Genomic DNA, 15,510 nt, shown 5'->3' with positions numbered 1-15,510 from the left:
ACATGGCAGAGCTGGATGGCATCAGTCACGACGAGAGCCAGGCAGAAACACAGCCCTGCCCTTTCCAGTTGCACTGGTCTCTGCACCGCTCCCGCCCTCTGCAACGCCCGATGAGAATCAGGTCCCTCATCTCACAGCCTGGAGAGGTAACCCTCCTGCTTTGTACCAGGCGAGCCCCCATCCTGCACCTGCAAATCACCCTGAGGCAGTCAAGCTTTCTTGAAGCCCATGTGGTCATTTTGCAACATGATAATTAAGAGTTTGTGATGGCTCCGAGTGTGAACTCCCACCACAAGCAGCCACTGCAGCCCTGAACACCACTTGTGGGTCACTAATGGCATCTTATGATGGGCAGCTACCAGGGTGTCCTGGTTTTGGCTGGAATAATTTTCTTGACACATGGTTTTACTTGGAGCCTTTGAACATGCCCTTTGAAGATCTTCTATGCCTTGAGCTGATCTTCAGGGCTTGAAGCCGAAAGACAAGGGGATAATTTGTATTTTTAATCTGAAACTTCGTGGGAAACAAAAGATTCATCAGAAGGGCACAGCAGAACTTATTAATTTTCAAATCCAAAGTCCTTTAAACATTTTCAGGGACGCTCTGGCCAGGCCAAGAAGCAGAGTCCATCAAGGCAACAGGCGCACGAATGGCATCTGAGGGCACAACCACAACAACAGCCATCCCAGAGGGAAATTGATCTTTGGCTCTGGTTTGACAGTTATGTCACAGGACCCTTCTCCTGGCAGGCAGTGGAAAGACAGACATGCCCTTGGCAGCACAGGTTGCCACACTTAGCTGAGCACCTCAAGAACCAAAAAGAAACCTCCAAACCTAGTGCTTCAAACTTGCTGCAAGGCACCAGCCACCCCAGCTCCCGGCTGTGCTCCAGAATCACAGAATCATCTCGGTTGGAAAAAGACCTTGAAGATCATCCAGTCCAACTATTAACTACCACTGACCGTTCTCAACTCCACCAGATCCCTAAGCACTATGTCAACCTCCGCCGGAGGCTGGGGATGCACGATGGCACGCTGGCCCCTTCCTGTGGCCACCCCGGCCCCAAGCTGCCCAGGGACCTGAAAACAGCAGTTCAAACCCACATCAGCTTCCTAAGCCCATCCACAGCAGGATCCCACAAACTGTACCCTGCAGTGGGGCCACGGGGGCGGGAGGAAGCAGCGAGGCAGCGCTGTGGGCAGCTGGCCACAACCACATCTGTAGAAGATGATATGTTGTTTGGCCCTTTATTGCAAGTTAGACAAGAAAAGGGAGAGAAATGTAATCAGAGAGACCAAATCCAGATCCGTATAAGAGGGTCAACGCAGTATTCACATATTAATTAGGCTCTTCTATATAGACAGAGAGATTAAAGAAACCTGTGAGAAGTGGCACAGGCTACAGCATCAATCAGTGTGCCTACGATCCTTTAAAAAATAAAAATCTGATCACAGTTTCTCTTCTTCCAGTCTCTTCATGCTTCACCTCCAAATTAGCATCAGTTCCACTTTGCGTCATTACATTTTTCAGCAACTTCTCCCAGGAAAAGTGGCTTTATCGCTGCCTGCGCAGCCCATGGGGGATGGCAGCACGAGAAGATCAGCTCCGCAGTCAGCTGCCCCTCAACCGCAGCGTTTTCCGTGCTGGGGCTCCTGCTGTCGAGCAGAGCAGCTCACTCTGCTTTTAGATGTGCTGTCCCCGTTCTCCCCGCCTGCGCACCAGGAGCAGCCTGAACAGACTGGAACTTGGATATAAAAGAGCATTCTGACATCAGTTGGTTAAAAAAAAAATAAAAAGAAAAAAGACATTGAGAAATATCATCTTTCAATTAATCTCAACAAGAAATATTATTTGGTGACATAGGCTTGTGTTTTCTGCTGGAGACAACCCTCAGTTTTGTTTTCCTGACTGAAGCAGGTGAAAGCATATGGGTAAACAAAAGCGTAATTGAATGCCACAATCATAAATGGTGATATTTATTTTTTTAAATGGTGATATTTATTTTTTTAAAAGAACTTGGCATGATGGGAGTTGTAACGTAAATCTTGGGCCCTGCTGCAGCTGACTCAACGTACAACCAACTTGTGAATACGCCCTGTAAAACCAAGTGCAAAAACTGAAAATTACACGTTTTAGCTGTTCATCAGCTAAACCATGACTTGGGTGAAGACTCCTGGTTTTGTACCCTGAGGGACAGCACAGCACTCTTCTGTATCTAAAGTCCTTTTCTCATTTCTACGGCCCAGCAAAACATGAGTGAGAAAGATGAACAGCTGCAGTTTTCAAGGCAAAACAGCAAAGGCCTACAGGGGAAAAATGAGGGGAAACTCAGTCCTTTCTTCTTTCTGCTAAGTGAAAAGCGCATGAAATGAGCAATGGCCTTCAAGCCAAAGGTATCTGCTCCCTCCGGCACCTCCAAGCTGGGGTGTCCCTGAGCTGTGGCCAGGCTGCAGCTCCCCAAACGCCAACCCCGCACGCAGGGGAGAGGCACAGCCGGTTGGACAAGAGCTGCCTTGTGCCGAGAGCCCGCAGGTAGTGGTATTTCAGGTCCCTCTCTTCCCAGGCTTTTGCCATTTACGTTTTCCACACACACTTATAAAATAGCAAGAGGCAACACCACATCTGCACAGCACTTTTCCATAGTGCTTCAATTCCCCCTACTGAGGCACACTTTTGCTTATAAATATCTCAATCCTAGATGACATCTTGACTAAATAATACCAAATCCTCCAGGACTTTGCAGCATGGGTCCCCCTCCAACCTGGGTACAGCCCGTTCCCCTCACCCAATGCCTGTCGGTGTATCTATAGCACTGGACATCCCCACAGGCACATCGTCTCGCACACGCGGGTGTGGAGTCACACGGATCGGCGTGCCAGGCACCCCACATGGTGCAGACAGATCCTCTCCCTTCCAATTTACAATCAAATCAAAACAGAAAGATAAAAGGGCGCTAGCAGACAGCTTGCAGCTCCCCGACCAGCGTGATTCAGAGACCAGGGAGAGGAAGAGTAGGGAGAGGTCCTGTGAGCCCCGCTCTGCACAGCCGCGGCGCCTTTGGCAGCGCTCCCGCGGCGGGATGGAGCGGTCGTCGCTCTGCAGGGGCCAGCTCGGCACCCGGCACAGCTGGGGACTGCTGTTAGTCACAAAGCAATGACCTCACCTTCTTGATTCCCCATCCACCATCTACCACCACAACAGCGCATGCAACAGAGATTAACGTGTATGCCAGTGGGGTCTGTAGGATGCTACTCCCTTGTCTCCTGCATGGAAATGCATGGAATCGGGAAATTATTCGGTCCTGATGCAGGACGTCTCGTTTGCAGCTGAGCAGATAAAGGCCTGGATGAGCTCTGGCTGTTTATTAAATCCAAGCAGAGCAAGCTGGTCCCACGTACGGGTTCACACGTGCTGGCACCCCGAGCAGTCAAGCTGGCAGTTGCCCGGCCCCTCTCAGACCAGGCAGTTTGGGCAGCAGGGAAAGAAAAACTGCTCACAGACCACAGAACAGAAGGGTCTGCCTCAGGGTCCGGCACAGGCAGGGTGCCAACCCCAACCCCACAAGCGTGTGGTGCCAAAGGGCCCTCCCCCAAACACCCACCACTGCAAGATTCCTCAGAGAGGCGCTGGTAGTTTTAGCATCATTTCACAAGTACACTGAGTCATGGAGTGGTTGGGTACTGGCCTAGAGACCTTTGAGCAAATGGCATCAGAAGCCAAATTCAGCTTCTTTGTCCAAGCAGGCACTCCCTGGGGCTTGGCCCCGTTTCTGGATCAATGCAGAAAAAACTGGCAAATCACCTCTCCCATGAGATCCTACCCCATCCCTGAATATTGGCTCAACAAATGCCACTTGACATTTGCAAAGAAACAGCAGCAAGTCCAGACTCACATTTCCATGAAGAAAACATTTCTTTTGCCAAGCTCAGCAGCTGAGGGGCACTAACAGCAACACCACACCTGACGTTGGAACAACACCTCTACAGTGCAAGCAACATTCAGAACAGCCAGAATCACACACCAAAATATTATCTTTCTCGTACTCCCAGGCTAAAGACTATTAGATGTATTAGAGCATCAGTGGATGAGCTTGCACTTCGCAGTCCACTAAGCAGAAAGAGATGGCCCAAGAGAGGTAATGAGACCAGATTTGTGGTTGTCTAACCACAGTCAGAGGACACTGAGCACAGTAAGTCTTGGCTGAGGACTTAGGTGCAGTAAGCGTGACCTTACGGGTGCCTTTGGCACTGGCGGTGGAAGGAAGCACACTTTCAGCTGGGGCTGGCCAGTTTTGATCTCAGGACCTTTTTGGTTAAAATTGTCGCACCTAAATGCCACCTAATCTCAAACAGATTTGCAAAGTGCAAGCACATACACAGCTCTGAAGGTTTCCAGTTAATCTTAAGCATGTGCTCAAAATTCCAGATCCTCATTGTGGAGCACTTAATAACAGGCTGGGGGAAGAAGAAAGGAAGAAAAAAAAAACCCCAAACCCTACAGAGATAATTTTAGATGTGGCATTTATGCTGATTTACCACTTGTTTTACAACAGCAACCTGCTGTGCTTCAGCTTCTCCACTACCTCTCGCTCCAGTCCGCTCTGGTTGTGGTGCGTGGCCAGTCCAAGCAGACACATCTCGGATGGTGTGAGCAACTCTGCCTTCCCTGTGCCTGTGCTGGGAGGGCGACAGTGTTTTCCCCGCTGTGGCAGCCCTAAAGAACTGTGAACGGTAACACTGTGATGCTTAACACTGCTCTTCCCTCCAGCAATAGCAGGACAAAGCCACAATGGCCTTCACTTCCTTCTCTTTTCCAACACGCCTCCACGTACACCACACCATTTCAGCCAGTCACCTCCAGTTGCTGCACGCTCACAACAACAAGCTCCCAGGCCACACTGCACTCTCCCCCAATAAAAACCTCATGCTAAAAAAAAAAAACCTCAACCACCAAACAATTCCCAGCCCCCCTTTAAACCGCTCTCCTAAGAATGCCAAGAATTTTCCCAGACACTTGAGCCTTTATTCATATCCCTCCCGGCTCCCAGCTGCACTCCAGGCAGGCAAAAACATCACTGAAGAAACCAGATACGGAGTCACCACCAAGACCTGTCAAATAAAAATGAAAGCCACTTTACAGAGGCAAGAAGACTCAAAAGCTGAGGTTCTCTTCTTTAGGGCTAACTAAAGGTTATGTTGCCTGAAGTGATGCCTTTCTTGAAAGCTTTTAGACCCATTTTTAAGGGCTATTCATAAATCCTGACACCAGTGAGTGCATTGCAAAGAGCAATGCTCAGCATCTTGGGAAAACAAAAATTTTAAAAGCTCACTGGTCCAGTATCAACGCTTCCCAGTGTCCCATATGCCCCAGGGTAGTCTCAGGGAGGAAAATGCTCTGCTGCACACCTGTAAAAATCCCACGTGCTGAACAGGCACTGCGCTCCTACCTGTGAGAAGGTGGACAGGGATTGAAGGGAGAAACCAAAACTCCTTTTAAGGGAAGAACTCCTTAGGCAAACCCCTTAACCGCTTTCCTGCATGCAAGCTAGTGGTGCCAACGCGGTGCTTTGATTCCTGCGGCACACCTCGTACCCACACCCCAGCAACACGCTGGGCGCTGAGCGCTCCCAGCAAGGGCTCTGCACACTCGACACCTGTCCCTTCTGCACCAGCCTGCTCACTTGAACATTTCTGAGCAAACAGCTGAACCGCAGGCACTGCCTTCAGCTTTGCTTGAGTCTCAGCAGCCTCTCCTCCTTTAAAAAAAAAAAAAGAAAAAAACCCCAACAAACCAAAACCCAACAAACGGCAAAACATAAAATAAAAATCCTACACGCATCTACAGAATCGAACAAATTGGCACGGGCTTAAACATCAGTTTCTGCTGACTTTCAGAGCTAAGTCTGAAGGGAGAGTAAAGCTTCTCATCTTTTCTTATACAACATACATCCAAGATGATACATTCACAGCCTGTGAATGCAACATCAGTTTTAATTTTCTGCAAACAAACTGACTGTTCCTGGCTTAAATTCCTCTCTGACTTTGTACACTGAAAGCAGAATTCCCACGTGCTCCCTTTTCTTAAGCTGTTATTTAGTGAAGTCCCTATAACATTTATGAAGCCTAATTAATAAATTGCAAGGTCTTTCTTAATTCAGAAAGGATTAAACATGCATTTTGTCCCTATCGCAAGTCCTGGATGAGAGTTTACAAAGGAGGAAAACAGGATTTGCCAGGCATTATACACACAATGTTTTGCAAACATGAATGTTGCCTCCGAGAATAAGGAAAGTTGGTTAAAACAGAGAAAACTATGGAATGAAAAATGAGAGACATTTCCTCCAAAATGACCTTAAAGGATGAGAAAGTTCAGCCTGAGAATTCCATCCCCCATAAGCTATTCAAAACCAAGAAAGCAAAGTCCAAAACACAAACATAACTTTTCCTTCAGTCTGTTTAAAAAAGAACCCAAAATACAGACAAACAAGAACATACCAGACTACCCTACTTTGTTTCTTTTCAAAATTATTTATTTAGAAGGTGCTGAGGCTTTTAAATTAATGGAACGTCACGATTAACCCTGACAAGAGACTAATCTTATCACCTTATCCACTAAGAGACTTTCCCAAGTTCACCCAGCAGCAGATGCATTCCCAGCTCACACTCAACTGATCTGACCTGCCTTTCCCCACCATCCTGCCACAGGGAGGACGAGGAGACACTTGGCAAATACAAATGGCCATGGGACAAAGCCAAGGGAGAAGAAGCTGAGTGCCCACCCCTAAGGAATTGTGTGGAAAAGGTCTGGGGCAGTTTAAAAGAAACGTTGAAAAGGGACGAAGGATCTGGATCCCCCATCATGCCAAACAAGCCAGGCTGGATATCAGCCACCAAGATTATTTGTTTTAGTTACCACCTAAAATAAACATAGCCAATTCCCACATACGTTTCCAGAATTTATTGCCTGATTACAACAAATACTATTATTCACTATATTTTTAGACAAGGGAACAGAGATATAATGGGAACCCAAGAGTCTTGGTCACCACTGTATGCTTTCTCCCACTTCGCCTTACGCAACCATCTCACAGCATCTCCACAAACAGCACTTCCAGCTACTGGACAAGTCTCCTTGTGATACTGCCTGGAAGACACCAGAAAGAGAAGTTTTACTGCCACAACCACTCAGCTACAAGAGCTGAACCAGAGCCAACGTGCTGATAAGCTGACTGCTCTAGATCCTATTAACACATGCCTCCAGAAAGCCTCAAAGTGTATTAGCAGAGAATACCTTTAATCTGAACACTTGAGGCAACGGAAAAAAGAAAAGAAAGCCTCAACCTGAAGGACGCGTATGGCAAAAAGATAAACCGAAAGGACTAGTCATTCTGTATGAAAACACAGAATAAATCTAGATTCACAAATACAAGCTGTTAACACCTTTGCTGCAGAAGACAGGGCAAGGAGAGCGTTCCCGGGAGGGCGGCCCTGGCAGCCCCTCATCAGGCCGAGCTCAAAGCCGGGATCGAGTGCTCTAAGCGGGGTCTGGCCCGGAGACCAGAGCTGCCCCGTGATCACAGTGCTGCCCCACGCACACCGGGCGGGAATACAGACGCTATTTAATGCAGCATGGTCCGTCTCCTCTCCCAGCGACCGACCTGAGCCATCGCTGTGGGAAGGTTTGGTTTTCCAGCTCTGAGAAGATGCTTCCCACCAGCCCGCAGTTGAAGACATGCCTGTACAGTCCTTGCAGGCAGCCATGAACTCAGCCGAGCAGAAGCTGAGGGATGTGTCCTGCCTCTCTGCTCCAGCAAGAGCCAGCTGAAACGCTCCTCACCCACGGAGGGCTCTGGATGCATCCCCCGCGTGATTCCTCGGGCACGTAACGCAGCGGTGGCACAGACTCATGGCAGCCCCCCACGCAGCGGCAAGGAGAGGACGGGAGCAGCCCCAAGTCCCTTGATGGAAATCCAGCACAGGCTCTCGTGCTCCACGGCTCCCTACGACAATCTGGTTTGGAGGCTGGGAGAGCCAGAGAGGGCAAGAGCCCCGAGGCAGGGTGCTCCATGGGAACCTCTCTGGAGCTGTGTGACATCTCTGGAATTTCATGTGTGTGGGAGACAGATACTTTTTGGCTTCACAAAAGAATCTGAACATCTAAACAAAGTGGTGCCTCCACAACCCTGACCCCACGGGCCCTGAGCAGCCCAAGAGCCGAGAGCAGCGACTGGGGATGTATCTGAGAAGCCTGCGGTTCTCACTGACGCCGTTCTCCCCCAGCCTTCTGAAAATCCCCACTCTCACCTCATTTTGGAGGGTGCTGACTCCGTCTGGCTCCACCAGACATCCCAGTGTTGCAAGTCAGAAACGAGCACGGCTGTTTATACCAGAGAAGAGGCTCTGGAAGGAAAGCATGTGGCTGGGACTGAGGAGAAGCAGCACTTCCAGGATTTTTTCTCACTAATCTGCTCTGGGAGCAGAGGTGGGCTCTCTTACCCATCTGATGCTTTTACGATATGTGAATACAAATGCAAAGCTTTAGGTATAAACCCAGAGCTCACTGCAGCCACACAGATGTGGGGAAGGGGAGAAACAAGCAGGCTGCACATGAGCACACAGGTCCTCCCTCATCAGAATACAACTATGGGACAGGACAACATTTTTTCTAAGGGTTGCAGCTAATCTGATACAAGCAGAGCAGCTTCCCCCATCCACAGCCTGCAATGTGCCCAGGACACGTTCTGAATAATCAAAGTTAATCACCTAAATGTGCCCCTATCCCACACAGGCGGGGTGGAAATGGCGTGCCCACACCCTGCACGTCTCTCTCAGTCCCACGGCCTCCCAAATCCCTCCTCTTCATTGCACAACCCAGGAAAAGCCAATTCAGCATCGTGCCCTTTCTTCCCCTCCCAACCTCCGAGCCAAAGGAGCCTGAGAAGGAAAGGAGAGGAGCACGACGGCCGCTCCTGCAGACAGACCAACAGCCCAGTCCCCTGAGCACTTTGTTTGCATGGTAGTGACTCGAGACGACCGGACTGGGGATAGCGGGGGCACTCGGAGACAGGGCAGCGTCTCTCCCTGCAGCTGGCGACAGCACTGGTATTCTGCTACAGAAGATAATATTTAGGGAGCTTTTGGCCTTCCAGCAACGCTGGAGACTGGCTGACAGCTGCCACCGCAGCACTGACGATGAGCCCTGACACCACGCCGGCCTCCTGAAAGAGAGTTATTCTTCAGGCTTTCATTTGTTTTGCCGATGCAGAGGGCACACACGGCTTCAGCATTCGCCAGCTCACATCCTTCCACCCACTGCCTCGGCGCTCGCCGAGATTACGAGCGGTTAAGAGCAGCTCTGGAGCTCCCACGCAGAACAACATGTTGCATCTCTGCTGCAAGGGGAAGAGACGCTCCGGATTCACCAACAGCACCGCAGCGGGGAAAGGAAAAAAAAAAAATAAAAAAAAAATACAAAAAAAAAAATCTTCTTCTGGGCAACATTTGTTCCCAGTGCATACATTCAAAATAAGCATTTAACTGCAATGGACTGAGGTTGAGATAATTGGTCCTGCGGTTGAAAGTCAGAGCTGGCTTCCTGTATGAGCAGAGGCGAGCCTCCCGGGGAGGGATCGCGGGGCTCGGAGAGGCAACCACAAATTTGTCTCCTCCAGTGGAAGACCATTTTCTCCATCCCTCCTTCCCAAAAAAGCACACGCTACAGGCAGAGGAGCTGGCCAGGGCAGGGAGGGACAGGGTTGTTCCCGCTGGGCTCGCTTCCTGGTCCATGTTACCAGCTTGGAGAAAAATCTGTCACTTCTGTTCCACGCTGCATGGGGGAATCACTTGAGTTTTTCCAGGCTAAAGGTAAAATAACTGAATGACAAAAACAGACAAAGAAATTTAACCCTGGAACTTCCAAATAGTGCTGCAAGCAGGGCAGGGGGAATATCCGAATCCAAACAAACCCCAGTTTCCCAGGAATTGAGTCATGGAAACATTTTACTTGAGAGTCTGATTAAAAGAAAATGTAAGTTTGATTAAAAGAAAACGTAAGCCTATGTGTAGGACCTGCAGTGATAAGTCTTCTGGCAACCACTCCGCCCTAGCCACGGTACACAGAGCTGTTCTCAGCCCACTCCTCCTGCCTGTCTTTCACAGACTGAGGTACCACACTGGCCCCTTCACATGGAGAAGTGGGTTTAGGCCGTGCAGTCAGTAAGAGAAAAGGTGAGCTTATAGAAAACAGCAGCAGCAGCAATGCCTGAAGTTTATCACAACCCAGGCAGTTGTGGCAGAGAACAGGCACCGTTCAAAGGTCCCTCTCCTCCCACAGAGTTGGGAGCAGGTCACAAAAAGGCCCAAGAAGGTCACAAGAAGTGGTGGGTAAACAGGTAACGCTCACATGAAGCTGCCAAACTGGCCAGACCCCCACCACAGCTCAGCAGCTCACTGCCACAAAGGAAATCCCAGTGTCCATTTCCAGCGAGAAAGATGTTATTCATCTCTCCTCTGTATAAAGTGGTGTTTTTTCTGGCCAGATCTTCTAAGGGGCATTAATTTATAGTGAAGCTACCAGTAAAAGCCTAGTTATCAATCACTACTAACATGTAGGGGCATCTTCTCAGGACCACATGTCGACAGCTGCCCCGCAACCACCGCTCACACACGGCGATGTGCAGGCACCCAGCTCCCTTCGCTGGGCGTCGGTGTTCACAAACCCCTTGTCGGCACACACAGTCACAGTGCACAAAGCCATCAGCCATGATATTTTCCAAACTTACAGCATAATGTTAAACTCTTCTCACAGCCCAGCCTTAAGGCTGAGGACACGGGTTCCTCCTCATCTGCTTGAGTCTGAGACTGCTTAGTTTAGAGCCCAAGCAACTGCCTTTGAACCTCCAAGTCAGACGGTGGGTTAATGCGGATCGTTAAGTGACAGCATTTCGGGAGGTCAACGGGTTTTATTTAAGAAGAGAGAAAGCAACAGATTTGGGGGTTTGCAAAAGCTTCTCAGAAGCAAAACCGTCTTACAGTCTCAGTCTCACATCTCATCCCATTTACTCTCCTACGCATCTTCAGTCGCTTCTCTGTCACTTCTCCTTCCAGCTTTTCTAGCTTCCTCCAGAGCTTCTGCATTTCCCTGCTGCATTTCACGCACTTTCTGGCTTCCGCTTGCACGTGGTGGTTGGGCTGTTTCCCGCTCAACATACCAACATCCTCGCTAATGCTGCCCGTGTCTGCTCCAGCACACTGTCACCCCATGCGCTAGCTCTGCCCCGGCTAGAACGGACGATGGAGAAGCTCTGAGCTTTGACAACAAATTAAAGTATCTCACAATTGAGCCAAACTTCATCAGCTTTCTTTCCACTCTGGCAGTAACTGCAATGAAGACAACTGTTCTCGGGTACCTGGAGGGATGCCTGCAGACCAAGCCCTGAACACGGCAGTGGTGAGCCACCTTCTCGGGGCAGATCAGCAGAAAACTTCAGTCTCCAGAGGCTGAAGCCGAGCTCTCTCACAAGCACTACATTCACAAAAACAAAGGCGGTCTTGAGCACCACTGGTGTGATTCTGCTGCCTTAGAGGCAGCTTTCTATGGGCGAGCTTCCTTTCATTTGCTTTTGTTGGTCATTTCCAACAGCAGCACTTCAAGGGAACTTTATTGTGCTGGAGACAGAGGCATTCTGGAGGACTGTACAAGGGAAGCCTGCATCTGGGGAGTTTTGAAAACGCATTATCCAAACCTAAGGGTCACAACATTCCAGGATGTCAGTGTCAGCTGGACACTTATAAATAGCTTCACCAATCTGAATAGCGTGACCTATTGTGTATCAAAACCCTCCTTCAGAGGCTTTTTCAACATCACTTCCCACTACAGATATAAACAGCTGGTAAAAATAAATTAATTTACCATCACCTCTTCTTGGCAGTAAGGAGCTACTCCCACTCAGACTTTATGCTCAGGAAACTGAGGCACGGCAATAGAAAGTGGCACCAAGAAAGCTGTAAACCCTGCAGAAAGAACAACTCAGAACACCTTAATCATCAGGTTTCCATGATGCTGCTGGAGGAACAGCATCAGAGCTGAGACATGTGCTGAGGATAAAGGAAAGAGCAGCTGGGACAGTCCTCTGCCCCACCTCAAGTGGAAACAAGACATTGCTCTCCCACCCGCTGCTGCCAGATGCCTGGTTCCAGGCGAAAGACAAACCAGTCCAAAGGCAAAGATCAGCAGACCCCCAGAGCTACAGGGCTGCAGATCCCTACCAACTCGCCCTAGCTCCCTGCACAGAATAAGCAGATTTTCTCCTAATGGAATTGGACACTGAAGTCATGCTGGAGCCCAGCCATTTCACTCTGGTGCCCAAATGAGAGCCAAGCACCTCCGGGAACTTTTTTTTTTTTCCCCCTTTTCTTTTTTTAAATAAAAGTGACAGAGTATTGACACAAGCACAGCAAGCATTCAGGTACCCACAGCAAAGAAAGCAAGATTCAGTTTCATTTTCTCCCTGGCTAGGCAACAGTTGAGGTGCCTAACACCTATGAAAACCTGCACAGGCACAAATTAACTTAAATATTTTTATATGATACAAGTGCAGAGAGAATTGCAGTGAGACAGCTACAGTGTTTCCATTCCCTGCCACTGAAGCTTTACGTTAATCCCCTCTCCCCAGCCCGGGAGCATTTGCTTTCTTAAATAAGAGCCCACAATCAATTTTCCTTTATGCAAGTTTTAAGTAAGTTACAGTCTTGCAAATTCATTCTTGAGCTGGAAACTTTTGGGCCAGGATTCAAAGAAATGAAGCAGAGTTTGAGATTCTTGGCAAAAAGTAGTTTACAGAGAAAACAGTAGCAGGGACTTGTTTGTGCTCAAACGGCATGCCTATAATTCAGACAACCACCACTGCTGTTCCCATTTATTTAGCAATATCACACCAGACATTTTTGACTTTGGAGAGCTATGCTATTTAATGCGGTAAAAATGTTTTTAGCTCTGAAAGGCTACAAGACGCATCACCGAGCTATTTAATTAGAACAGCCCTCCAACAACAACAAAAAATTCAAGCTGTAGACAAAGAATAGTTTTAAACCGACACAGATTTTAGCCAGATTGACTTCCGATAGCAGTTATACAACATGTGAGCTGCAGAGAGGCGGCGGTGCACAGGTCACGCTCCATATTTGCTGTACAGCATTCTTCATCCCCTGGCTCACAGACCAGCTAGCCTCAAGGGTTTGCTTTACCCGTGTTCGGATCCGTGTGTCTCTCACAGTATTATATACACACCGTTAAGTTACCCACCGCTTCAGAGTGTTTGGATACCAGTGGTATGTAAACAATTCTTATTTAGCAAGGTCTGACCCCATTTCTTTCCACCCCTCTTCGGGGGGTACTCGGTGCCTGCAGACACACGGCTACCGGACACCCGAGGAGGGGTCACCACTGCCTTTCCCCTCACCGGTTTCGGCATCAGAGCACGCACCAAGGCCTCGGAGCCCCCCAGCCCGCTGTACCCTCCAGCTCGGGGCGCAGGGCAGGAACCCCCCCACCCCCCCGCAGGACAGGACCCTTCCCGCAGGGCCTCTTCCCGCAGGGCAGGATCCCCCCCTTCAAAGCTTCTCCCCGCAGGGCAGGACCCCCCCCCGCAAGGCAGGATCCCCCCTCAGAGCTTCTCTCCGCAGGGCAGGATCCCCCCCTCAGAGCTTCTCCCTCAAGGGCAAGACCCCGCCGCAGGGCAGGACCCCCCCTCAGAGCTTCTCCCCGCACCCTGCCGAGGCCGCCGGCTTCACCCCTCGCCCAAGACACCCCCCCACCCCCGGCCGCCGCGGACACGCAGGGATCCCCCCGTCTTCCCTGACCCCTCCATCAGCTGGATCCTTTCCCCGCTCCTCACCCCCCGAGGGAGGAAACCCCCCAAGTTATCTGCCCGAGGAGAGGCGCGTAGGGGAGCGGGGCTGCCCCCCCCCCCCCCGGCGCTGCTCACCGAGAAGCGCTCCAGGTCGGTGGCGGCCATGGTCGGGGCTGGCGCGGCGGCGGGAGCGCGGCTCTCCCCGCCGCGGGTGGATGCGGCTGAATGGATCCAATATGGCCACTTCCTGGAAACTCCCCTCCGCCCGCCACAGGCACCGCCCGACGGCGGCGGGGACCGGAGCGGGAGGGGGGGGGACGGGCACCGGCACCGGGCGCGGCCCCTCGCCCGGCGGGGACGGCAGGAGGCCGGGCCGGGAGCGGGCTGGTTTTAACCCGGCCCTCCCGCCGCCCGAGGGGCGCGGAGTCGGCGGAGAGGGGCTGGTGGGGCGGCCCCGAGGGGGGTGGGGAAGGCCCCGGTGGTCCCCACACCTTCCCCCGAAGCGGGGGGGGGGGTTCGGTCAGAGCTCCGGGGGGGGCTGTGAGATGGCCACACCGGCTCGGATTAAACCGCGTGTCCGAGCGCGACTGTGGAAGCGCCAGGAGCATCCTGCCCCGCAGGATTCGGGGTACAGAGACCCCTCTGCAGAAGCAATCCCTCAGCATTCTGGAAGGGCTGTGGGATAGCCCAGGGCAGCCCCAAAATCCCCTCGGTCACGCACAGGAGTTACGCCAAAGTTGCGGCCGCGACGTGGCTTTGAGCCGGGACGCCCAGAGCTCCGTGTTTGTGGTGGGTTAAAGTAGGTGACAGAGCTGCCGAGTCTTCCTCCATCGTCCCTTCCCACATCAAGCGCAAAGCCAAGCCCGTCACCAGCACCCTCAGCCGCTGTAACCCACCAAGAGGGATTTGACAAGCACAGAGCAAAGTTTCTCTTGCTTTCTGGTGCCCTCTGCTGCAGTGCACCTACCAAGGACCAGCTCAGCAGAGCCATGCAGCTGGGTCACTACACCAGGCCTACACCCCTAATCCGCAGCCCTGGTTTTGCGCTAGGCATTCCCTGACCTTTCCATCAGTCACTGCGTCCTCGTCCTTTCTCCCCATCCCCTCTCTTGGCACAATGTGTACTTCCAGTCGCAGAGCTGAGTTTAGGCAAAGAAATCAAACACTTCTCCCTCCCAGCACTCACTCTGAGGGGGGCAAGGACTGCTGAGGATCATTTTGAACCCCCCAAGAAGAGCAAACCCTCCTGTAGCTCACCACACACCAGAGCCAGGGAAAAGTTACTCTCTGCACAAAAGGGCAACTCCCCCCACCAAGGCAGGGCCAGAACCCACTGTCCCATCTTTGTGGGTTTTGCTGGTGAGGAATTGTCCTTCAGGAATCGGTTCATGGCCTGAACTTCCCTAAATGATGCTGTGGGCTGCTGACCTTGCTGCACGACGTTAACAAGGGAGAACTCACCCGGAGTCCAGCAGAGTCTTCCTCGCCAACTCAGGTGTGCCTCGGTCACACAGCACAGGCTCCAGCGTCCTGCACAAAGGGCCACAAATACAGACATTACCTAATTCTGATACAGCTAAAGCTCCACGCCCCACCCCAATTACTAGGAAACAGTGAGCAACTGTGCTTAGGCCCCGTTTCCAGTTATTTTTTCAAAAGGT

General features: G+C 51.0%; 1 protein-coding gene across 5 annotated transcripts in view; it reads right to left on the bottom strand.

Moving 5' to 3' along the window:
• Positions 1–14,138, bottom strand: part of SEPTIN8 (septin 8) — a 46,425-nt gene extending 32,287 nt beyond the window's left edge. For all 5 annotated transcript variants that reach the window (XM_074838604.1, XM_074838605.1, XM_074838606.1 and 2 more), the window contains exon 1: positions 13,985–14,138. In XM_074838604.1, coding sequence (XP_074694705.1) covers positions 13,985–14,014 — 30 coding nt within the window. In that variant the 5' untranslated portion in view covers positions 14,015–14,138. The remainder of the gene's footprint in view (positions 1–13,984) is intronic.
• Positions 14,139–15,510: the final 1,372 nt, after the last annotated feature.

The sequence above is a fragment of the Strix aluco genome, chromosome 13, assembly GCF_031877795.1.
Source record: "Strix aluco isolate bStrAlu1 chromosome 13, bStrAlu1.hap1, whole genome shotgun sequence".
In the NCBI taxonomy this organism is placed as follows: Eukaryota; Metazoa; Chordata; class Aves; order Strigiformes; family Strigidae; genus Strix; species Strix aluco.
The sequence above is the reverse complement of the archived record's forward strand: the minus strand, read 5'-3'. Positions and strand labels throughout refer to the sequence as shown.